Genomic DNA, 27,119 nt, shown 5'->3' with positions numbered 1-27,119 from the left:
GGGGGGGATCTCATTGAAACATTTCAAATGCAGAAAGGTGTGGACAGAGTAGATGTAGAAAGGTTGTTTCTCATGGTGGGAGAGATGAGGACACAATTTCAGGATTGAAGGCATCCACTTACAACAGAGATACAGGGGAATTTCTTCAGCCAAGAGGTGGTGAATTTGATGCCACAGGCCATTGTGGAGGCCAAGTCAAAGGGTGTATTTAAGGCAGAAGGTGATAAGTTCTTGATTAGCCAGGACATCAAAGTTTATGGGGAGAAGGCCAGGCAGTGGGGCTGAGTGGGAAAATGAAACTGCACATGATTGAGGGGGGCAAATTCGATGGGCTGAATAGCCTATAGCTGCTCCTATGTCTTCTGATCATGGTCTAATCAAGACATGAATGGAGCTCAGACATGAGAGAGCACCATTCCCTCACCTCCTTCCATGACCACATCCAAAATTTTCTCATTTCCATGCCAGTCTCTTTTTGAATTTGCACTGGCGAGCAGTTCCCAATGATCATCACTGCAATGTCGGGTCTGCAAAGGGGTTCCAAAGGGAACTGCATGGGTGCTATTTCAGTGTATAAATTTGTCCATTACGTGCCATTGGGCACAGAGAGATGAAGAGATATAACAAGAACAAAAATGACAACAATCTATATATAAAGAATAAAGTATAAGTAAGAACTAAGAAGAGAAAGAAAGGGAACAAAGGAAGTAAGGAGGGAATTAAGAGAGTGAGCTTTGATATATATGAAGATTAAAATCTTTTCTGGGGGGCTGGGTGGGGAAGAATAACAGTCACTGCGAAATCAGTTGACGCTTGCGAGTGGGTTCGCAAATCCAAATGAAGAGGGGAGATGTGGTTGCCCAACAAGGGACAAAGGGCAACTCAGAGAGGGGAGGGACTATTAGGGTTAAAGGAATTTTACATATGGGAATAGTGGAAATATTTTATGTTTTAGAAATGTTGTCTTACAATGTGTTCAAAAAAAACCAGAAATGGATAAGAAGGGAAGGTAGTGATGAGGAAATGGAAAGGAAAGATAAACAAAGTATGAAATGGCCATGTTGAACTATATGACTTTAAATATTAATGGAATACATAACCAAATCAAAAGGAAGAAGCTGCTAAATTTACTGAAGAAAGAAAAAAATTGATATAACATTCGAGCAAGAAACACATCTAACTGAAGTGGAACGCAAGAAATTAAAGAGAGATTGGATAGGACATTGGATAGGACGTGTAACAGCCAGAGGAGTAGCTATATTAATCAATAAAAATGTACCAATCAAAATAGAAGAGGAAATAATAGATCCAGCAGGGAGACATGTAATGATAAAATGTCAGATATATTCAGAATTTTGGAATGTACTCAATGTATACGCACCTAATGAAGAAGATCAAAAAAATATATCTTTTTGAAGATCACAGATATGCAAGGGAATATACTAATAGGAGGAGATTTTAACCTTAATTTGAACTCAAACATGGATAAAACTGGAAGAAAGACTAACAGAAAGAACAAAGTAACCAAATTTATAATGAAATTGATGCAGGAAATGCAACTTTTGGATATATGGAGGAAACAACACCCAAAGGAAAAGGAATATTCATATTATTCAGGTAGACATAAAACATACTCAAGGATTGACCTATTCCTGTTATCAGCCCACATTCAAGGAAGAGTTAAGAAAATGGAATATAAAGCTGGATTGTTATCGGATCACTCACCCCTGTTATTGGCAATAGAGCTAGAGGACATTCGACCAAGAATGTATAGATGGAGATTAAACTCCATGCTACTTAAAAGACAGGATTTTAGAGAATTCATTGAGCGACAAATTAAAATGTACTTTGAAATAAATATGGAATCAATGCAAAATAAATTTATACTATGGGACGCAATGAAAGCATTCATCGGAGGACAAATAATAAGTTATGTAACTAAGATGAAGAAGGACTACAATCGAGAAATAGAACAGTTGGAAAGGGAAATAACAAATACAGAAAAAAGAATTAGCAATAAAGGAAGATACAACTAAAAGAGAAGTGACAGACAAGAAAATAAAATATGAAACACTACAAACATATAAGGTGGAGAAGAACATAATAAAGACAAAACAGAAATATTATGAGCTAGGAGAAAAAACGCACAAAATACTAGCGTGGCAGCTTAAGACAGAACAAACTAAAAGAACAGTATTCACATCAAGGGAAAAGGACAAACAAATTACATATAACCCAACAGAGATCAACAAAAACTTCAGGAAATTCTATGAACAACTATATCAAACTGAAAACGAAGGGAAAGAAGACAAAATAGATGAAATTCTAACTAAAATTGAACTACCGAAATTACAAAAAGAGGAGTAAAATAAATTAATAAAATCATTTGAAATAGAAGAAATACAGGAGATATTAAAAAAAACTACTGAACAATAAAACACCGGGAGAGGATGGACTCCCAATAGAATTCTATATTCTAAATAAAAAAACACACCAGATTCATGCAAAACAGCAATAATTATAGTAATACCAAAGACGGGGAAAGATCCACTAACACCAGCATCGTTTAGACCAATATCTCTACTTAACTCAGATTATAAGATAATAGCTAAACTATTAGCAAACAGATTGGCCGACTGTGTACCAAAAATAGTAAAACTAGACCAAACTGGATTTATTAAAAAAAGACGAACAACAGACAATATCTGTAAATTCATTAACAAGGAAACAAAACTCCAACAGTAGCGGTTGCTTTAGACGCAGAGAAAGCCTTTGACAGAGTAGAATGGAATTATTTATTTAAAGTACTACAAAAATTCAACCTACCAGAGAAATATATTAATTGGATTAAAGCATTATATAAGGGACCACTGGCGAAAGTGACAGTATATGGATATATATCAAACCAATTTAAATTAAGCAGATCAACAAGGCAGGGATGTCCACTATCTCCCTCACTGTTCGCGTTAGCTATAGAACCACTAACAGAACTGATAAGAACAGAAAATAAAATAAGAGGGATAAAAATAAAAGAGAAGGAATATAAAATCAGTCTATTTGCAGATGACATTATAATATACTTAACAGAACCAGAAATATCAATAAAAGAATTACATAAGAAATTGAAGGAATATGGAGAAGTATTGGGGTACAAGATCAATGTAAATAAAAGTGAAGCAATGCCAATGAATAATGCGGATTTCACAAAGTTTAAGAAAGAATCACCATTTAGATGGCAAACACAAGCAATTTGATACCTAGGTATACAACTAAATAATAATCTCAGCCATGTATATAAACTAAATTATCACCCATTAATGAAAAAATTACAAGACAAAGAGCACTGGAAAGACTTACCAGTAACACTGATAGGAAGGATAAACTGCATTAAAATGAACATCTTCCCAGGGATACAATACCTATTTCAATCATTACCAATTCACCTAACAGAGAAATTCTTCAAGGAGCTAAAGAAAATAATAAGGAAATTCTTATGGAAAGGGGGGAAAATGAGGATAGCACTAGATAAATTAACAGAATGGTGCAAACAAGGAGGCTTACAACTACCAAACTTTAAGAATTATTTTCGAGCAGCACAATTAAGATACCTATCAGATTTTTATCAAACAATGGAAAAATCAGATTGGACCAGATTAGAGCTAGATAAAATAGGGGAGAAGATACCTGAACATATACTAAATAAGTGGGATGAAAAATTGGTGCAATGTAGGAATTCATCAGTATTGCACCATCTGCTCAACATTTGGAAGAAGATTCACGTAGAAAGGAATAAAATAAATTATCAACTACCAAAATTTATTTTTGACACAAAATCAACTAATCCCTTTCACAATAAATAACCTTTCCTTCAGAGAATGGGAGAGAAAAGGGATCAAAAGCATAGAAAATTGTTTTTCGGGAAATAAATTATTATCTTTTGAACAAATGAAGGACAAATATAATATAACACACGATACAAGGTTTGCATACCACCAACTGAAAACCTACTTGAAGGACAAATCGGGAAACAGTCTGAGGTTACCAGAAGGAAGCAATTTTGAATATGTGATTACAGACACAATGATAATTTAAAAATTTATAACAAACATGTACATCAAACTGCAAGAAAAGGAGAACGAGGAAACAAACTGTAAACCTAAACAAAAATGGGAACAAGATCTAAACATAAAGATAAAGAATAAAACATAGGAAAAGCTATGCTCCGGAACTATGAGAAATACAATAAACACGAGGTTACGCGTGATACAATATAATTGGTTACACAGGCTATACATCACACCCCAAAAGTTAATTAAATGGGACCCAATAGTATCAGACAGATGTTTTTGCTGTAAAAAGGAAATGGGAACAACAATACATGCAATTTGGACATGTGAGAAAGTGAAAAAATTTTGGGAAGATCTAAATCAGATATTAAATAAAATCACAAAAAGCAATATACCAAAAAACCCAGAGATCTTCCTTCTAAGTAATATAAGAAATAAAGAATTTGGACTCGATTTGGATGAAGCACAAAAAAAGATTTGTTATGATAGCCCTAGCTGTAGCAAAAAAATCTATTATGTCACCTGGAAATTAGAAGACAACTTGAGAATACAACAATGGTACATAGAAATAAATAAATGTATTCCATTAGAAAAAATAACATATAATTTAAGAAATAACATCACAATATTCGAACAAATATGGGAACCATACATGAAATACAACAGAGAAATCCTACCATGGACCTCCACCACCTAAAATGACAGAAGGAGAAGACAACGAAATGAACTGACTCAGTATATAAAAGTAAAAGATAAAAATTTCTTGTTTATTTTATTAAATGACGATATTGTTTAACGGATTTAATGTATCTTATAGATCCCATTTGAATAAATGGGATGAGGGGAGAGGGAGGGAAGGGAGGGGGGAAAAGGGGAGAAAATGACACTATATATTCAAGAGAAAATGTCTGTATGTATTTTGGTCAGTATGGTTTATAGTGTGAAAAATAAAAAAAAGTGCCATTGGGCGACGGATAATGAGATGAAAGATTATTATCATACACTGAAGTACTGTGAACAGATGTACTGAACCTCGTTCATTCTTGCTGCAGCCACGCAGGTACCTAAGATGCACCAAAAACAGTAGTAGAAATTAAGTTACCACTCTATGCCAAGGCAGAAAAAGAGATGATACTTTGCTCAATTGTGCACATTTTTATTGTGGGAAGTGCAAGGATAACACTGTACATAGCACTCGGCAAATATGCCAGCAGAAAGTGTTGTTCAGCCTCAAGGCATAAGCATTAATGCTTCAGGGCAACATTCTTCTATTAAAATAGAAGTCACTGACCTGAAACGTTACAGATGGCTTCCTGTACGATTGGCAACAAGCCATTAAAAAGAATCCACCAGATTGTCTTGTTTTAGACCCACAGTGCACACTTCCTTTCCAACTCTCCAACCCTCTGCTGAAAGACCTCGGCTTTATCCCCCCCCCCCCCCCCCCCTCACCCCTTTCTTCATCCTTCCCCATCTGTCTCCTGTTGCATTTATTTTTCTTAAAGCCATCCAAGCCATTTGACTGTAAGTGACACAGTGGGACAGCGAGTGCAGCCTCACTGCAGCCATCGCCTCGATGCAATCCCAAACCTGTACAGTTTGCATGGAGTTATTTCTGCGACTATATGGATTTCCTCCCTGTTCTCCATTACCTACCCACATCCCAAAGACAGAAAGGCTGTTTAGTTATAAATTGTTTCAAGTGTGAATGTGAGTGGTCAAATCTACAGGGTATTGATAAAGAAGTGGAGATCATAAAAATTGAATTAACGTAGGATTGCTGCAAGTGGGTGGATGATGGTCAGGGTAGAGTCGATAGACCGAAGAGCCACCTCTTCCATTCTAGGTTTAAATTTAATTGATTACAATCAATCAAGATTGGAATTTCCAAAGTTTTGGACTTTCTTTTGAACAAGTTCAAAGCCTATTACAGCTGACAGTTAAGTTTCACACCATCAGCTGACAGTCTTGGTAATTATGAAATCCATGCTGTGACCATCATGACGACATTGGAGCTTGCTGCAGCAAGTTGAGCATCAATGCCTCCTTGTTCAGGAATCCACTGGAGGCACTGTGCCCTATTTGAGTTGCAGCGAGAAGGCTGTCTGAAATTCTCCTGAGCAGAAAGAGCAGCAAACGTTCCCAAAGACTCCGTCCGCTCTTGCTGCAACAGGGCCGATAATAGTTTCTGACCTCTACTTGCACTGAGAGGTCTTTACACTTTATTGGCCAGTGTGAATCTTGGGATATCTTGCTGGCCACTGAAACTATCTAATTGATGATCTGAGGACCAAACAGTGGAAATAATGAAGGAAAAGATGTAATTCAATTCAAGCCTCGCATAGCAAAGGAGGAAATTTTGGATTGAAATGAAAAATGAATATAAAACACAGCTTATAACTTGAGCAATCAAAACCTGAAGGAATAAGGTTTCCGATTTTATTAATTATTGTTCTGTCCCAGAAAGGATAATCAGCAATAATGAATGGTTGTCAAATCATAAGGAAAATGTGCTTGTAATTGTACAGCCAAACTATGCCAAGTTGAGTTTGTGCTATGAGCAAGAAAATCTAGCCACAGTACATTGAGCTGGGTGGTAGGGTGCTGTGAAGGAGAGCGGTATCTTCACTCCCTGGGTCCGCACCGGCGGCAACACTGCCATTACAGCCGCTCCGGCAGGGTCACCTTTTTTTATATTGCAGCGTACATCTACACATAAGGGAGGAGAAGTAAATGGCTGCCCAAGCTTTAATAAAGTCACAACTTCACCTCCACATCCTCTCAGTGAGCTTCCATCACTTGCTTCATCAATTTCTTTACCTGCTTATCAATCTTTGCTTTTAAAAAAAATATATTCAAAATCTCTGCTTGCAACTGCCCTTGACAAAGAATGTTCTCAAGACTCAGCAGGCTTAGTGAGAAAAGGTAGACATGCCTCAAATCTGTCAATGCAACCCCTTATTTTTATATAATGACTCCCTGTTCTGAACACTTCCACAAGGGAAAACAAATTCAACACATACACGTCTTTTTATAAAAATGAAATGATTGGATGTCATCTTGTCTATTTTCTCCATTTTCTCCAACCCCTTGGTACAGTATTTGGAATATGTAGGGTGAATATGGAAGACTAACTTAAATTTCTTACCAATGTATTGATATTGATAACTTATCCTAGTGTATTGATTGTGTTGGCAATTTCCTCACTGGTTTACTTTTACCTCTGTCTCATAAGTGATGTTCAGAATAAGAAGGTTCTCGATCCAATATGTTGTCAGAATGGGGTATTTGCTGCATTTTGGAGCAAAGATTCTTTGTCATGTAGCAAGAACACAGGCCCTTTTTGTGTGTATTTTTGCTCTCATTTTACCTTAACTCATTTTATCCTCCCCACATCCCCGTGAATTGGGTCTAGATTCTACCACCCACCCATTGCACATCTCTCAAGGGAACCTCAGTGCTCAGAGGTCATGGGGTCACACAGAGGACATGCAATCTCAGCATGGGAAGTCAAGATTGAGCCCAGGTCACTGGAGCTATGAGGGGAGCGGCTCCCAGCTGTGCCACCATCACACCCTGTACAACTGATTTGGAGAAGACAGTGTGATTAACATAGCTATTGGAGCAACAGTATCACAGTGTCAGTGACAACGGTTCAAATCTAGCACTGTCTGTAAGGAGTTTGTATGTTCTTCCTGTGTCTGGGTTCCCTCTGGAGCCTTCAAGAATGTATGGGGTTGAAGGTCAATTGGTGTATTTGGGTGGTACAGGCTCATGGGCTGGAAGGGTCTGTTACCATGCTGTATGTCTAAATTTTTTTTTTAAAACTTTGAATGCACCTCCCATCAGCAAGTGAGGACTTTTGGTTTATCTGTTCATTGCTCTAAATAAAACTTACCTAGGAGAATTGACATGAGGGAACTAACTTGGCCAAGAACCCTTTCCTCAATGGTCAAGCTTGATGCAATTGCAAGCAGAAGTTTTCCATTGTTCTTTTCCCATCATTGGGTGGAGCAAGTCTAAATAATTATTTCTGATAAATGAAATGAGGAAGTCATTTGGTACTTGTCTAAATGTAAACACTGTGGTTTTGAGACTTCAGCAATTTGGGCCAGATTGTTTGAGGAAAAAGTCACCACTAATTTACTCATTTCATTGCAGGAATGGGAGTAAGTTATTCAGTCTCCATTGCCAGTTTACATGTTGATATATAATTAAGTGTATCAGTGTACAGTGTATCACATGGTATGTCATCAATGCATCATTGCACCCCAAATTATTTTGCAAATGAGTGCCTTCAACAAAATAAGCTCTGTTGCTCACGGTTATTGCAGGGCGAGGTGATACTTCCAGCAATGAAGAAGAAATACACAGGCACTGCACATCTGATTGTTAACTTTATCTATCCTCCTGGCTCCACAATATCATTAGTAAGCAAAAATCTATCTCAGATTTAATATTATTAATTGAGCTCACATCTACTATTTTGAAAGGAAAATACATTTGTACTCCAATTGTTTTCTGAAGAAACAATTCAAATTTTTTTCTAGAAAAGCATAACTTTGATTTTTTATATATATAGGTTATGAATGCTAGTCCAAATCCACCTCAAATGATGGGAAAAGTTTCCATCTACCCTGCCAACTTCACTTAACATCCTGAAAACCAATCAAATAACCCTCTAAGCTTGTATACTTTAGGGAATGCTTAAGACTTGGCTCAAAAGAAAGATATTATGACAAATGCAGAAAAACTGGAGGAACTTAGCAGGTCTGGCAGCATCCGTCAGAAGTAAAGATACATAATTGCCATTGATACTTTGAAGAAGGGCTCAGGCTTGAAACATTGGTTATACCGCATATGGATGTTGCAAGGCCTGCTGAGTCCTCCAGCATTTCTGTATTTTTACTACAGTTGCAGTGCCTGCAGACTTTTGTGTTTCACAAAGATGGGACAAGAAGTTTATGTAACTACTTTTTATTGTCTAACCTTTAGAACTCGAGTAACACTGGACAACATTTTTTTTCCCCAAAAGGTTTGCTCCCTGAAAAATACTTGGAGATTATGAAAGACAACTTCATATCGAACACAAAGATAACTTCAGATTTGCTATATCACGTAGGAAGCTGGAGAAAAATTAAATTAACTTTTATTGAATTTAGCATTAAGCATATACTCACCACATGTAACAGAATGTGTGGCAGCTTTTATGACATTGACAAGACGTTTCTGCTGTATTGAATCAGCCTGATGACTATAGAATTCAGATTTATTGTCAGAGTACATACATGGTATCCGATACCACAATGAGATTTTTTTCTGCAGGCTTTTGGTATTGTTAAGTACTGTAGGCTCACTATGCTATTACCTAAAGAACATGTACATCAACATGTGTTCAATCTACATCAATGTAATGCATGGTATCTATATATGTGAGCTGCTTTTATTGCCTGTCTGCATCTATCCTAACTAAGCATGCCCAGGCTGAAGACAACATTTGCATAGCACCGTGCCCAGACATGCTTGGACTGACCAAAACTCCTTGCTTTGTGGACAATATACTAGTAGGTTTAAAATATGACAATAAATCACAAGATGGGTTATATCTAGAAAATGGGACACAATAGGAAAACTTCAAGGTGATTTGTGATTAGCAGTCTAAAATCCATAAAATATACCCCAAAAGTGCCGAGAAAGCAATATATCTCTTGTCCAGTGTAATTACAGATGGGATAAAACTGAACTTCGAAAGTCCCAGAAAATTGCAAAAAAAAGTTGTGGGATTTCCCTGGAAATTTAGTGCTCTTTAACTGTCAGGTTCATTACTTGCAAGTATTTCAACAGAGATGTTGCTGATGCAATCAATTTTTTTTTTAAAAAGTTCCTGAGATTTTGGAGGCTCTATTGTTTAGAATCGTTTAGTATGGCATGTTGAAGAAATCACCGCAAGCTCACTGTGATCAAAGCTTTGGCTAATTGGTAAATTAATTTAACTTGAACAATATAACCTATTTCCCTTTTGTAGCAAATAGGGTGGAGGCTCTTGTAAGTGCATGAGGTCTGAGTGCCGCTCTTCTGTGGACCTTCACTAGCCCCATGGCAAGCCCCACGAGCCTCTACATTTCCATTGGATCTTTTCTTGTGGGAACTGTTTTTCTGTGAACGTCAAATTGAGATTGTTGGTAGGAAGCCAGGGGTTCACAACAATCTGTAAAAAGGTGTTCCTGAATCAGACAGATTTTGATTACAATGTATTCCAGAAATAGATTACATCAAAACCCCATTTTGTTGTTTCTATGCAGTCATGACTTGAGTATTGTGATACAAATTTGTCGGTTTAAAACTCTATGAATTTTTGGGCTTTCCAGTTTCAATGCAGAAAACAGGCAATGTTTATCCCTGTGCAATTCAAGTTAGCTTCAGGGAACATTGGAATAGAGGATTTCCCTACTGACTGTTCAGTAGTTTCAATTGTTTTGTAGATGAATATCAGCATTGGTGAATGAAGGTCTTTCTCTCCATTTTAACACACTTGGAGAATTGTGTGGAGCTCTGGTAGCCATACTAGAGTATTAATGTGGTTGCGCTGGAGAAAAATACAGAGGAGTTTCATCGGGATGTTGCTTGGATTTAATTTTAAATTTAGATATGCAGCACAGTAAAAGGGACCCTCCAGCCCACAAGCCTGTGCCACCCAGATGCACCAATTAACCCTCAACATTTTTAAGGGTGGGAGGAAACCAAAGCACCTGTAGGAAACTCGCATAGAAATAGGGAGAATGTACAAACAGCTTACAGACAGTGCCGGATTCGACCCAGAAGGCTAATGCTGTGATGGTGTTGCACTAACTGATCATGAGTGGAGGAGAGCAGCAGCAATCATCAAGGATCCACACCACCAAGCACACGCCCTCTATCTTTACCTCCTTTAGATGCTGAGATATCAACTGAGTTCTTCCAGCATCTCTTTTTATTGAAAGATGCAAAATTCTTGAGGAATTAATGGGGGAATGCTGAGATTGCGTTTCTCCAACTGGAGTTACGTTGAGCTAGAGGCATTGTTTCCATATTAGGTATCTCCAATATCAAACAGATATGAGAGGGTATATCTTTTTTTTCAGATTCTGGATTCCTGTGACCCAGAGTTCTGTGGAGATTGAGTATCTTCAAGATAGAGGTTTACAGGCATTTGAGCAACATAAGACTTGTGAGATGTGAATGAGAATGATAAAGTAATGTTGAGGCTATGAGTGTATCATCTATGATAAATTCAGTGCAAGAAACTGAATGACCAGTTCCTGCCAATCCTTTTTAATTCTTTGGTGTGAGTTTCACTGAAGGCCAGCAAGGATCCTGATCTGAATCCTTGACAAATCCTTTCTCTCCCTGGATGCTGCCTGACCCATTGAGTCCCTTCAGCTTCTCGTGGCTTCTTCAGGATTGTCGCATTTGCAGCTCTTGTGTGTCTCGGATATTTGTGTGAAGAATTCCTATTTTGACACTGTTACATCTGGTAGCACTTTCTGTGGTCTTGCCATTCCATTTTTCTTCCCTCCGTGGGAAACATTTGAAGACTCGTGATTTAAATGTGTCCTGGGCCAGCCATGTGATGTGGTGTCTATGACGCATGATGCTGCTTTGTGACATTCAAGAGAAGGTGACTCCTCATCTGCCCTCGTGTGTACATAGCTTATTATTGTTTTCACCAGACATAACAGATGGTCTGGGTTCTTAGACACAATTACAAAGGGTTCAAGCCAAACTGCCTCACTTAAGGCTCAAGCTTCCATTGTTGTACATCCGAGAAGGAACAAAGAAACGTCACTCTTGCAACCTGCAGATAGCATCACAGCTGCATTTTAGCAGTTTGCTGATTTTTTTTGGCACTGAACATAGACAAGATCTGTTTTTTTTTCTCTGAAAGGATTGCCACATTGCACTCGCAGCTTCTCATAAACTAAGAGCGAGGTTATGCAAGGAGATCTAACCCACCATTTACACAAGCCCCTACATAGCATACCCAAGGAACCAGTGTGGATGGAAGTGAAACTGCATGCCCCTTCCTGATCACAGCTAAAGTGGCATCTGCTCCCTTGTAGAAAGCTAAAAGAAAGGAAGTGGAAGTCCTAGGTATGGCAGTTTCATTTCTGTGCATGAACCATGAAAGTTCAAACTTTTTTTTTGCAATTTTCTCATGGGTTGTCCAATTCCATCATTTTTGCCAAGTGTCTGAAAGCTTGAGAGGCAGGGAATGATTGCTATTGCAAAGGTGATCAGGGATCACTTACAGGTAGCCAGCAATATATTGCAGATGAAAAACACGAAAACTGTTGTTTGCTCAACAGGTCAGGTAGCATCCATGGGTAGAAGTGGTCAGTTAATGTTTCAGGTTGGGTCCCTTTATCAAGACCAAAGATCAACACTAAAATCAAGGCCTCCTCTTCCTACTTTCGTCTGGGGTGGCATGGTTAACGTTGCAGTTAGTGCACTGCTCTTACAGAACCAGTGACCCTTGTTTAAATCCAGTGCTGTCTCTAAGAAGTTTGTAATTCTTCCTGAGTCTATGTGAATTCCCTCTCGGCATCTTCGTTTCCTCTGACCCTTCAAAACATACAAAGGTTATAGGTCAATTAGGTGTTACTGGACAGCATGGGCTCATGGACTGAAAAATCTTGTTACCGTGCTGTATGTCTAAATTTGTCAAAACATTGATTGAGCATTTTTAACTATGGATGCTCTCTGGCCTACAGAGTCCTTCCAGCAGCTCACATGTTGCAAACTTGTTCCAGATAAAGGAACCTTGACCTTTGCTTTAGAAAGTAGCAAATGCCACTCTGCCCTCTCAGGATCCAAGTCTGGCAGAAGTATTCACAGCCTCATCGGTTGTCAGTTTGTTAACTGACATAGTTAATAAGAGTTTGGTATGGAAATAACACCCTCAGCCCATTGAGTCTGCACTGTTGGAACTGTTCTTGAACCTTGAGGTGCTGGTCTTCAGGCTTCAATAACTTCTGCCCGGAAGCTAGCAGTGAGAAGAGATGGTAGCCAGGGTGATGGGGGTCCTTTATGCTGTTGGCTGCCTTCTTGAGGCAGAGCTTCACATAGATGTCTTCAATGGATGAGAGAACTGAGTCAGTTTACAAACCTGGTGATGTTTATAAGCTTTTGGAGCTTTCCTAGGTATTTGAATTACCAAACCAGGCTGTGATGCAACCAGTCGATGTGCTTTCCTTGGAGTGCCTATAAATGTTTGATAGAGTATTCAAGGACATTTCAAATAATCTCAGAATCCATGGAAAGCAGAAGCACTGGTGTGCCTTCTTCACAGTCACCTCATTGTGCTGGCCCCAGAAGAGAACCTCCAATGTATGGACTCCCAGAAGTGGCCTTTAAATAAACTTGAATTCAGTGGAAAGAAAATTGAAACATTCATAGAAATTTATGATGCAGAGTGCATAATCCTGCAAACTCTGTGCATATTCAATCAAAAATTATTCACTTTAGTTAATTCTCCTGTCTTCGTGTATATCCCTTTACACTATAGCTCTTCAAGAGTTTGCCCAGATGCCTTTTAACTTCAGTAGAGGGTCTAGACTTCCACTAGCCACTCAGGAAGTGAGTTCCACAACCCATCTCTCTGAGTGACAAAGTACGGTCCTAGTCTTCCCTCCAGTTCTTGCACCATATAACTTAAACCTTCTTATTTCTGCTAAAGGAAATTACTTCTTTTTATTCAGTCTAATTAGATCATTCATAATTTTATAAAAGCTCAATGAAATCTTCCCACTGCCTCTTTTGTTACAAATTTGTCTCCCCTCAATTTCTGGTAACATCTTCATTAATCACCCCAGTGTTGCACACAGTTCTCCATTTTATAGCCCAACCAATGGGAAGGGGTGAACGGTGTTTGGTGAGAGTGATGTGCCAAGCTGTTCCTCGGTATGGCCAGGGTGACCATTCACATGTCTAGACCCATCCACCCTTTCCGCCTGAACTCTTTACAGCATTATGTTCTTGACCAGATGTCCTCGAAGTGGGTGCATGCAATGATCTATGGACGAAGGACATCATCTTGATTCATGTATTTTTTTATTGTTTATTTGTGGAATGAAATAATTAAAACCTTATCTGCACATGCCCTCAACAGAACATGCACTCACTCAGCTAGAACATCACTTCAGTGATAAGGTGACTGATTACCAGGTACCTATCCTTCATCACAGCTGACCCAGCATCCAGCAACAGTGTGAGAGGACTCTCTGATCTACAGGCTGTTCCTGGGGATGCACACAGTTAGACATCCAAACCTGTTGGAAGACGATCAACTCAGTGAAGGACGTTCTTTGGTCTGCTTGAAACCTATTGGTCTTACAACATACTAAAATGTTGGTCCGGGAATGCTGCAGACTGGCTGATTCCAGGCTGCAGGAGTATGGGCTGAGGGATGTCCTGAGGCTTGGCGCAACTAACATGAGAGTGCTGTGGGGAAAGTCCACAGTCTAGAGTCCTCTCATTCATTGGCATTGAGGTTTTGAGACCAAGAAGAAGCCCCTCAACAGCAGAGCAAGGAAAAAGGATGAGATTCTACAGTGGTGGTAAGGCTGTAAATAGAAATGATTGTAACAGTGTAAGTGATCGAAATTCATGGACAAGAAACTAAGGGTGAGAAGGGACTTTGAACTGTTTTCCATTTGTAAATAATTTATTTTGAATGAAGTCTATTTTTAGGACAAAAAAAAATGAAGAATTGAGAGACTTAGTTTGTGCGAGAGAAAGGGTTTGCCTATTAGCGTGGGAGGATTGCACATCCTTGTAACAGGATATGCGTTCAAGGTCTTAAGGGTGTGGTCTTAACACTCTAGCATCTTGATCAAAAACTGATCAGGCTTTTTATTAATGTGGTGAAGTCATTTCTCACTTCATCATCTTTATCTTGGTGTTTTTAAATTTTAGACAGCACGGTAACAGGCCCTTCCAGCCCATGAGCCCACACCGGCTAAATACCCCAAATAACCGACAACCCTGTGCGTTTTGGAGGACAGGTGGAAACTGGAGTGGCCAATGAAACACACGCAGACATGGGAAGCATGTACAAACTCCTTTCAGACACCAGCGGATGTTACCATGCTGTATGTCTTTGTTTTTAAAAAAGGAATTTCATTGACTGCCAAATGCTTTGGAACATTCCAAGTTTTTTAAAAGCACCTATAGAAACATTCTTTCTCAATTTCTTTCTTTTTTCCTTCCTTTCTGTTTCATCGGCATTAAAAGTAACCACTTGCTCTTCAAAGGTACTCATCACACAGTGAATCTTCCCAAGATGCAGCACATTTGTCCCATCAAATTAGGTTTTATGCTTCACTCCTGTGCGAATAATTCTGACTCAAAGTCCTCAGACTGTATAACAGGCTTTAATCAGCTTAAACTTGTACACATCAGGTCTCGGTTCGCTCCTGGGTGTACGTGTCTGACTGCTCCCAAAGGGGCCAGTGATTGGCAGTCGGCATGTTGGGGCCAGCCTCCCAGGTTGTCTACCTGCAGGTACAGTGGATGCCCCCTGCAATAGGCTGGTAGGAGTGCAGCCAGTGTAGTGGTTGCATCACCACAGCTACTTTGGATTTAAGTGAAACACACAAGTCTGCAGATGCCATGATTGTAGTAAAAACACCAAAATGCTTGAAGAACTCAGGTTTCACATCATCTATAGGAGGTAAAGATGTATTATATTTCAGACCTGAGCATACCTTGAAGAGGGGCTCAGGTCTGAAACATTGGCAAGATATCTTTACTTCCTTTGGACATTGGGAGACCTGCTGAGTTCCTGTGGAATGAAAGATGTGGCCTTCCGATAAGAAGTTAGGGTATCTTAAGAAACGAGGAAGCAGTGGAGAGATAGAAAGGATTAAGAGATAAGTATGACTGCACCTAATGGCACGAGTGCCAATGACAGAGCAGATAAAATCAGGTGTTTGCAAGAGAATAGAATTGGAAGAACACAGATATCAAGGTGGGTCACAGATCAGGAAGAAATTGGAGCAATAGAGAGGATCAAAGAAGTTGAGCAAGTTGGAAATAACAAATAGAATTTTAAATCTGATCTCTTGTTTAATCTGAAATATAAACTGAAAATGCTGGAACACACAGCAGCACCCTATAAAGAGAAATACAGAGTAGCAAGTAAACGGTCATCAGTGTGAAACCTTATTTGCTTCTGTTTGCACAGAGGCTGCCTGACCTTCTGAGTGTTTCTAGGGTTTTCTGCTTTTGCTTCATATTTCCAGCCCCTCCGTCCTGATTTTCATATTGCTGAATCTTTGCCCCGCCTCTCTCTCTCTCTCTCTGCAACTGCAGCTGAAGTCATCTGTAAACTGATGTAAAAGACGTGTGTGTTTTCTCCAAAGCCAGCTTGAACAAGCTATCCATCCTAACAGCACATTCAGGCAGCCTTGTGGGCAACAGCACATTGAGTAATTATCCAATCAAAAATTTTGGGCTAATCTCTCAGTAAAAATATCAGCAGATTCATTATTTTAAAAGGTATTTGTGTGTAAGTGCTCTCTGGATCATTTGCTCATTCCAAGAATACATTTAATCCTTGGAAGCGTAAAACCATTAAGCCCTAGTGAATTCAAGCAATCCCTAATAGTATATAATGCTGGAGAAAGTTTACTGTCATAAGTGTCTTGTAATGTGCAATGGTTGCCCCAAAAAACATCATTGAAATGAGCTTCTTGCCATGTCGTCATGACAGTCTGTAGCAGTGCAGCATTATCTTTATACTCAACCAGAAGTGTAGCTGATTGTGTTCACTGACCACTTTTGTAGATGGTGGGTTCTTATGATGATAGTGACACACCCATGCAAGCTCTGGAAGTTGATTTTTGGTATGTCATACTGTCAGACCACAAGATATAGTCACTGAATAATGTTTTTTGGACTAATGTTATTCATAAATTGTAATTTCTGTATCTCACTGAATGTAATGGAAAAGGTAATGAGATAAACAACGAGCAAAATTAAAAATGCACCTTTAAATATCATACACACAGCCTAGCACCGACTATAAAAACACCAGCAGCAACAAAAACAACAGCGTGTGCTTGTAGCGCATGCAGATGAAAGCATGTGATTCGAAGCATCGTTGTGATTGGGTAATAATGGAAGTTCTGACTGGAGTGCATTAAAAGGTTCAAAAAATAAATTAGCATGGAGTTTTAGCCTTGTACTGATACCTGGGGTAACGATAAATGTTTTTATTGTTATGACTAACGACACGGATACTTTTATATATATATATATATATATATATATATATATATGTATATAAATTAATTTCTGCTGAAGCACTCCACAAAAATTTTAGTCATTTTTGTGTCACCCCCTCTGATGATGTCACCTGGTGGAGTCTGCATCCCCCCAGTGATGTCAATATATAGGAGTTTGGAGGTACTCAGCCCATGAAGTTCACTCCGCCATTCCACCGTGACCTGATCCATTCTCCCACTCAGCTCTGCTCCCTGGAACCCTTTTAATCCTCACTATTCAGATACCTCACAATTTCTGCCTTAAATAGAATCAAGAACCTGGGCTCCACAGCTACCTTAAAGATGTCCACCCCTCTCTGGGTAAAGAAATTCCTCCGCTTCTCTGTTTTAAATGGGTGCTGTTCAGTCCTGAACGTGTGCCCTCTTGTCCTAGACTCCCCCATCATGGGAAGCAACTTTCACTCATCTATTCTGTCCAGGCCATTCAACATTTCAAATGTTTCTGCGAAGTCCCCCCTCTCATTCTTCTGAACTCCATGGTTTATAATCCAAGAGCCATCAAACATTCTTCGTATGCTAATCTATTCATTCCAGAGCCTTCTCCAATGCCAGCACATCCTTTCTTCCATAAGGATTCCAAAACTGTGCTATGTACTCTAAGTGAAGCTTCACCAGTACCATACCATCACTAAGGAAACAGACTCCTTTAATTCACTGTGCCCCTGCCAGAAATCAACATCCTATCTTGATTAATCCCAATGAAAATCAGAATAATAAAAATAACGTGCAGGAAATCGAAAATAAGATGGTAAGAGACTCAGACATGAAATATTAACTGTTCCTCTTTCCACAGGTGCAGGCTGGCCTGCTGGGTTTTTTCTGTTTCTGCTTTGTACCCCCATCACCCCAACTATAGTGTTACACACTTTGGTATTTCAAGCAGCTTGGTTAGCATTGCGGTTAATGCGATGCCGTTACAGCACCTGCAAACCGGGTTCGAATCAAATGCTGTCTGTAAGGAGTTTGTTTGTTCTACCCGTGTATGCCTGGGTGCTCCAGGTGCTCCGGTTTCACTCACCCATCATGACGTGCATAGTTGCAGTTTTACTGGGTGTAATTGGGGAGCATGGATGACCAGAATAATTTTCTATGGTGTTTTAAGTAAAATTTAAAATTGAGAGTGCTTATCTAAATGCTTCTCAAATGGTGTGACAGTCCTTGCCTCTCCCTAACCTTCAAGCCGTGCTTTCTAAGTTTTAACCAACCTCTGGATGAGATAAATCCTCAGATTAATTCCAAACTTCCTATCCTTTGCCTTTAAATCTACGACTGCTGACAATTGGCACCTCTGGAATAGGGAAAGGTTTTCTCACTTATCCACCATAATTATGAACTAATTTTTGAAGAATTAAATTGTTTCTGTTATTTCTCTGCCCCTCTTCCCAACTGAGCAGTATTGTTCTGTAGCTGAAGACTATCTTTTAAGAAGACTGTCATCAGCTTACAAATCATATCTCTGTCATTCACATCCAAATCGACAAAGGCCAGATTCTTCTTACTGAAGACAATGTGACTACATCAAATATACTGCTCTAATTGACAAAGTCACTTCCTCAAAAATGTAATAAGATTCATCAGACAGGTCCTCTGATCTATCACTGCCTCTCCCAACTGAAGATCAATTTTATTCCTGAATTTTTTTCCCCAATAATTAATTCAACCTGTAACTACCTGGTACAGGTAGCTACTGATTAAAGGCTTCACATTCATTGACCTCTCGTCATTTGCCGATTTTTTTTTCTCTCTCTCTGTAACCAGATTCAAAACCGTTGGAAAAGATTTGAAAATTTCTGCCAAAGCCCCAGGTCTCCTGGAGCGACCTTTGGACACAACTCATCAAGACCTGGGGATTTATCCACCTTTCGACCCATTAGACCAGCCATTCTCAACCTTTTTCTTTAGGCTACGTCTCTTTCTTTCCCCCCACCCCACCTCCCCAAGGACTCCGCTTAAACTTTCTGGGTCTCCTTCCCTGTGAAACAGTCAAGTTTTGGTTTCTCCCGTACTTCTGCCAACTGCATAAAAAAAAATATTTTTGTTTACGTGAGGTGAAAAGAAAGCAAGGGTTTTACTTAAATGTGGTGTGGCCCTTGTTGAGATTGGCTGGATTTAATTCCTTCCCTTTTGGGCAGCAATTTATTCAAGAATTCCACTAATTCTTCCCCAATGCCCCCCCCCCCCCAACCTTCCTCCAGTATAGGAAACAAAGAAAAGTATTCATTTAAAACCTTGAGTGGAACTCAAAGTGACCTCACCATGAGTTCAAAAGCAAAAGTGTGAAATGCTAGAACATTGAAATAAAGTCAGCGAATACAGGAAACACCCAATATATTCTACAGAGTTAGCATTTTATCCTTTAGCCCATTTGAGAACCTTAAATTATCTTGAAATGTATACACTAGGTAGTGCTTTGAGACATTATTTTTTTTTTAACCTTCCTTTCTGGCTCTACTCTCTCTTCAAGAAAACAAGTAAAATTCAAAGTTCAATGTTCAAATTTATTATCAGAGTACATATGTGACATCACATACAACCCTGAGATTCTTCTACCTGCAGGCCAGGCAGAATTTCTACTTGTTGGAAACTGTACTCAAGAAGAAAGAAATAGATATAAAAGAAGGAATGTAAACAAAAGAAAAAAATGTCAACAAAATGTGCAAATACAGAAAATAAATATTCAGTACCAAATAATATGCAAATTAAGAGTCCTTAAATGAGTCTCTGATTGAGACTGTTATTCAGGAGTCTATTCTTTCAATGAATGAATAATCAGTATATCCATGACTAAAATGCAAACACATTCACTCCTTTAAAATTTAAGTGATTAACTTTGACTTTCATATCGCTGTTTCTATTGTGTTGCTACAGTCTGCATTTATTTGGACCAAAAAAGTTAACGTTCATTACATTCCAAAATGCCATACAGTCCTGGGAATGGAGGAAGTTGCCACTTACACTTGTTGCATGAAGTGACTGCTGTTACAGTTTATCCTGCTTGGTTCAATTTTTCCTGGCCTGTACTTAACTCTCAGCTCTCACTGCTAAACAGATTGGTTTTTCTGATATTTGAAGGAGTTTCTGAATTGCCATCCCTGCCCCACAGTACTTCAGAAATCCTTCATTGGGTAAAAAGTGCTTTGACACAGTTGAAATTGGTATAAGCTCCGCAGAGGTTCAAGCCTTGCAGTTGCATTGCTGCTCTGTTCAGCGAATAAGATTAATTAACTTTGGTGCACTTTTTTTCAATTAAATAGGACGAAGAGGAGGAAATTAAACTGGAGATTAATATGCTGAAGAAGTATTCTCATCATAGGAATATTGCAACATATTATGGGGCTTTCATACGAACAAATCCTTCGAGCCATGAAGATCAGCTCTGGGTAAGTGCTTTCCGGGTTAAACACAGTGCAGTAAAGCTGCCAGAGAAAATGGTAGAAAGGGAGACAATTATAGCATTTAAAAGACATTTTGCCAGGTAAATGGATAGGAAAGGTTTAGAAGGATATAGAAAGATATGGCCCAATTTCAGGCCATAGTTTTGACGGCATGGACAAGTTGGGCTGAAGGGCCTATGGTGTAGAACTCTATGATTCTCAGTACAGGTGATCTTTGATTCCTGACATCTCCACAACTACAGTATGTCCTTGCAGCTGGAATCATAGGAATTTCATTTTCTTCACTGAATATTAAACCTTGTTGAAAGTAATGGTGTTTTTAACAACATTCTAAGCCATGAAAATATTTTTAAAAAATGCCGGAAACACCCAAGGGAAATATTATGGAGTTAATAGTTCAGATCATGGACCCTTCAGAGCAGAAAAGGTTAGAGAACAAGCATGTTACGTTTAAGAGAGAGAAAATTAAAGAGAACAGAAAGAATATTGAATTGAGAACAGTACACACAGGAAAGCAGCACCACCCTCACTGTTTTAAGGGCCAGCCAATTCTGGATATAAACTCACACCTCACCCTGGATTGCATACATCTGCACATTCTGAATCAGCCTACCATCAAACACCTTGCTCAAGTTCACGTGTAACACATCCACTGCCCTACCCTCATCAATTGTCTTTGTCACCTCCTCAAAATGATAAGACGTGACCTGCCACGTACAAAGCTATGTTGACTGTCCCCAATCTGATCCTGACTTTCCAACTGTGCTCAAATCTGTATCCTTTCCTATAGTTTCCCTACCACTGATGTGAGGCTTGGTCAAGTTCAGAACAAGCTGTTAATTCAGTTAAGAATTTTACTTTATTTTTCAGTCACTTTTTTCAAAAACATTCAATCATCGCTGCATCTGCAGGTTCCTCCCTCTCCACAAAGCCACCTGCTCTGCAGAGACTGGACTTGCAGGATCTTCCATAATTGCGGGAGAAACAGAAGAAAGGACTCTTCTGTTCACAATCATCACTCACCCTCACTCCATTATCGTGAAGAAGCTCACAGAGGAAGCAGTAGCAGCACATACAAATTTGACATTCAAAGGACATTTCGATAGATATTTGGTTTGGAATGATTGAGAAGGATATGGGCCAAATGGAGATAAATGGGACTAGCCTAGATGGTCAACTTGGTCAGCCTGGTCAAATTGGCCTCTATCATTCTATGGCATAGGGATTACTTAAGGTGGTATGTAAGTGAAAAGAAAAAGGTTGAAAACCACTGCTCTAGACCCAACTGTTACTGAAATATTTTGATTGAGAAAAATTGTCATTGGCCCATTTCCGGTGGAGTTATGAAACCGCATACATCACGAATCAATTAGGTATACTTACAACAGAGGTCTTCAAACTTGTTTTCCCCCACTCACGTACCACCTTATGTAATCCCTTACTAATCACAGACCACCTATGGCACTTAAGGTTGTATGTGAGCAGAAAAAAAAAGTTTGAAGATCACTGCTCAAAATGAAACAAGGTACCAAACTGGAACTGAAATAGCCTGAAACCTCCATGAAGAGGGGAAAGAAAAGTTGGTTACTTGCAATTTTGAAATTCAATATCGTCTCTGAACCTACCAGAATGAAGATGAGATGTAGTTTATTGATCTTATATTGGGCATGATTTAATTTTTAATTTGGAGATATTGCATAGTAATGTGCCCTTCCAGCCCACAAGCCTGTGCCACCTAAATGTGGGAGGAGACAAGGGGAGAACATATAAACTCCTTACAGGCAATGCCGGATTCAAACTCAGGTCACTAGCGCTGTGGTAACCACCAAGCTAACAGTGGTACCTTGTTGGCATCTTTAGCCCATGCCCGCTTGAGCTTTTGCCATTGCTCTGCTTCCCTTCCATACTCTGAGGGCATACCGGGAGATCAATTGGCTGTTGTAAATTCCCTCTAGTGTAGGTAGGTGGCAGGAGAATTGGGGAAGTTAATGGGCGTGAGAGAATGAACAAGTTGCAGGGTAACAAATGGGATAATGGGTCTGATGAGAATGCACTGCTAACTGGCAAAGACTTGATGGGCTGAATAGCCCTCATGAGAAAAATGGAAACAATGTAGGTCAAAATAAGTGACTAAGGAGTGGGACAGTGAATTAAAATGATAGCCCTCTAGCTCTGCCATAAATTTGTGCACACCTTTATTCAAGGACATGAGCAAATACAATCCCTCCCCTACTAACTACAAATTTCGATATAAAGCTTTGAGAACTAACACTGATCCCTGTGGAGACCATCTAGTTTTAAAGTTCAAATTTTTGTCGGAGTAGATGTATGACATCATATACAGCCCTGAGATTTTTTTTTCCTGTGGCCCAGGCAGAATTTCTAACTGTAAACTGTACTCAAAAAGAAAGAGGTGTATACAAAAGACAGAAAAAAAAAATAAATATTCAGTAATAAATATGATGCAAAGTAAGAGTCCTAAAATGAGTCTCTGATTGAGTGTTGGTTAGGAGTCTGATGGTTGATGGGTAGCCACTGTTCCTGGTGGGGTGAGTTTTGTGGCACCTGCACCTCTTTCCTCATTGGTAGCAACGAGAACAGGGTGCACGCTGGGCGGCGTGGATCCTTGATGATTGCTGCTGCTCTACAGTGGTGGTGGCGGTGTTTAAAGTAGATTTTCTCAGTGGTGGGGAGAGTTTTGCCTGTGACCTACTGAGCTGTGTCCACTACCTTTTGCAGAGCTTTTTGCTCAGAGGTATTGGTGCCCCTATACTAGGCTGTGATGCTTTCCATTGCACATCTGTAGAAGTTGCCACAGTTTCCGAATACAGTAATCCAGTTGTCCCCACTCGCCATTTTCCATGAGTTAGCTTGTTCATGTTAATATATTATCCGATTTCCATGTGGTCCTAGTTGAGGAGATGTCACTTTTGATGTAATAAAACTTTTAAATGTTCAATTAGTACCATGAATCTGAAGATTGCAATAATGCATTTGTCTGTATTGCTTTTAATTACTTTATATCTATTATCACATAAATTATCTGTGGAAATATAGTTTCACTCTTCCCACATCAATTTTGGATTATTGATGCCAATTCCAGGCCTGACAAGTAATAGTTACCTTACAGGAGAAATTACAACTTTGAGACTATTCCAAAATAAACACAAACCTTACATTTGTCATCCTTCACTCTTTCTTCCCATCACTGCACCATCAATTCTACCAAGGGCTCCACTACATAGGGAAGATTGAGCACAAACTGGGATATAGCTTTGTTGAGCTCCTTCTCTCTCTCCGCTGCAACAGCAAGGAGCTGCCAGTGGCCAACCAGTTCATTTCCATTGCCAAATGTCTGTCCAAGGCCTCATGTATTGCCGAGGCCACCTGCAAGTTGAAGGAATAACACCGTTTCAGCAATCTCCAACTAGATGGCATCTATATATCAACTTTTCCAATTTCTGTTAACCCCCTTCCCCATTATCCTTCTGTCTCCCTTCCTCCAGCTTTCCAGCCCCTTCCCTTCCAAAAAAAGAGCTATCATTCTTAGTCCTCAGTCCTTTACTCCCTATTACTTTGAAGTACTTTATCTTCTACCCTCCAACTGACATCCACCTCTTACCTGTTAGCCTCTGCTCCTTCTCTTCCCACTCCTTCCTTTTTAATTCAGATGTCCGTCTGACTTTTGACATTCTTGATGAAGGGCACATGCCCAAAACATCATCCGTGGATGTCGCATGACCTGCTGAGTTTCTCTGGCACTTGTGTGTACTGCACCAGCCCCCTGGATCCACAGACTCTCTTGTTTACCTCCATTAATTCTACCCCTTCCCGTCCCCACCAGCCTCCAAGTCTTGGAACATTTGACCATCCCTTCAAGTAAAAACAAAATGCTGGAGAAACTCAGCTGGTCAAACAATGTCCCTAATATTAGCAAGGTTAAAAAATACATGACTGATGTTTTGGGCTCGAGCGCTTCATCAAGGTATGGAAAATTATTAGCGGGCATCCAAATAAAAGGGTAAAGTGGAAGGTGTGGTCCTCTTCCTTTTATTTTTGTTCAGATGCTTGCCGACATTTTTCCATACTTTGATGAAGGGCTCAAGCCCAAAGCATCGGCCATGTATTTTTATCTTTGCTCTATAAAGGACACTGACCAGCTGAGTTTCTCTAGCATTGTGTTTTAACTTCGAACCATGGTGTCTACAGGCTTTCATGATTTACTTCTGACCATTTCTTTAACCCATTTCTACAGCTACAGCGCCTTGCATCCCTGAATTGTGGCCATTTGACTCTGTCTCTGAGGTTTTAAAGAATAAATAAACAGCTTTCAAAATGTAGTTCTGGTTCACTGCCCTGGAATTTGGTGTATGAATGTCATCAGAGCAATGAAGGAAATTTCTGTGAGGTGGCTAAAAAAAAAATTAGACCTTATTTTCATTCAGCCATCCAGCAATCAAGAACTATTTACACTCAGCGGTTAAATGGCACATTTCTTCCGCAAAATCCCTTTTTGTAGTGCAACCTGCTTTACTTTTCAGGCTCAGATGTGGCCATTTTTTTCATTTGTTAGTGAGCTGAAAGGATCAATATTTTCCCCATTGTTCTGAAAACGAGGAAACATAAGAACTTTATAGATACAACTCCTTAAGCTCCATTATTGTCCTTGATGCCTTGCGACCTGCATCCTTTATTTTATTGACGTGGTCGATATAAATGGCTTTATCTAAATCACAGTTGCATGGTTTGCAACAACAATTACAGCGGTTCGGGGAGAATTGGTTTCAGTTTTTCAAAATATCAGATCAGATCTCCTTCATAAGAACTACTTTGCAAAAGTATACCACTCTGCAATCATCTTGCCTTCTGTTAAACAGATTTTCTTTGCAGGCTCGTTGGCACTCGAAAAAAAAAAATTGCTTTCCTTTTTGATAGTCCCAACTTTCTCAGGAACTGGGCTTGTCCAAAAATTACATGGTGACAAGGCCTTTTTACAGATGCAGACATAGTTCTTCACTGAACTTCTTAAAGGGATATCATGTTTCTGTGGCTGGCTGGATCACATGAGGGAGCTGGAAAATCTTGAATAGTTGTGTTGTCTTTTAGCAAATGCCTACATAGTCATTAACACACTAGCTATGCCCACAGCAAGACCAAGTTTAAGACTTTGCTCATTTTAGGGCTGCAAGAGAATGTGAGGGAGCTCTTCAAAGTCACTGATTTGTCTTTCCTTGTTTGATTACCAAACTTGTCCCTCCATTAGTTCAATGACAGTCCAATCAAAGTCACAAAAGAGACCCTCTTGGACTGATTATAGCCATTGTATCACTGAAGGTAACAGCATGGGAACATAACCTTCAGCTCACCATGTGTGGACCAGCCATTAAAGACCCACCTCACCAAACCTACCTCAACCTAATTTGCTCTCCCCACAGTCAACTCTTCTTCTCCCAGTTTCTACCACTCACCCTCAGATTGGGGGCAATTCACCAACTAATTCACACATTATCATTAGAATGTTGTAGGAAAGTGGGGCACATGAGACATACCCATGCAGTCACAGGGAAAACATGTCATTAATTGTGAGGAGGTCAAAAACTATGAATCTTAATTGCTAAGATACTCAATACAATGTTCAGGTAAAGTGTGTTTCTCAGTGTGCTGTTGAAAAGTGGTATCAGTTGTGAGTTGAGATGAATAGGACTGTATTTAAAGAGTAGCTGGTTCACTCATTGAAGACCAATGGAATGGAAGAATAGAGTTGGGAATAATGGAGGTTCTTCTGGAGACAGCAAAAGACTTCCGATGCTGGAATTGGAGCAAAAGAAAACAATCTGATGAAGAAACTCCATCAGTGGAAGTTAAAAAAAAAAAATCGTCGATGTTTGAAAATAGAGCCCTTCATCAAGACTGAAAGTGCAGAGGGGAGATGCCCCATATAGGGTGGGAGATGTTAGATAGCTGTTAGTAGGAGATTGGTGAATCAGGAAGAGCTGAAGGATGATTGACAGATTGTGAGGGCGAGATGAAGAGTTGGGATAATTGATTGGTTGGTGCCAGACAAAGAGAGAGAGGCAAGAGGAGAAAGGGCAGTGGACGGGTGTCAGGAGCAAAAAGACGGATCATAGGGGATGAAGCTGGTGACAACTGATGGAGGGATAACAAAATATAGGCACTGATGAACAAAGGTAATAATGATGATTTAAGGAAACTATTGGGGAGAGGTTAGAGGTTCCAGATCGATGATGAGTCTACCTGTGCTGCAAATTCTACAAGGTTGTAATTTAATTGTTAAAATTGGAGCTATAAAATACCAAAAACCCTTCCCATCC

The 27,119-nt window shown here is 39.4% G+C and overlaps 1 protein-coding gene across 6 annotated transcripts in view; it reads left to right on the top strand.

Moving 5' to 3' along the window:
* LOC138740600 (mitogen-activated protein kinase kinase kinase kinase 4) overlaps positions 1–27,119 on the top strand; it is a 270,004-nt gene that overhangs the window by 75,080 nt on the left and 167,805 nt on the right. For all 6 annotated transcript variants that reach the window (XM_069893467.1, XM_069893469.1, XM_069893466.1 and 3 more), the window contains exon 4: positions 20,647–20,772. In XM_069893467.1, coding sequence (XP_069749568.1) covers positions 20,647–20,772 — 126 coding nt within the window. The remainder of the gene's footprint in view (positions 1–20,646; positions 20,773–27,119) is intronic.

This window comes from Narcine bancroftii, chromosome 8 (genome assembly GCF_036971445.1).
Source record: "Narcine bancroftii isolate sNarBan1 chromosome 8, sNarBan1.hap1, whole genome shotgun sequence".
Lineage (NCBI taxonomy): Eukaryota > Metazoa > Chordata > Chondrichthyes > Torpediniformes > Narcinidae > Narcine > Narcine bancroftii.
The sequence above is the reverse complement of the archived record's forward strand: the minus strand, read 5'-3'. Positions and strand labels throughout refer to the sequence as shown.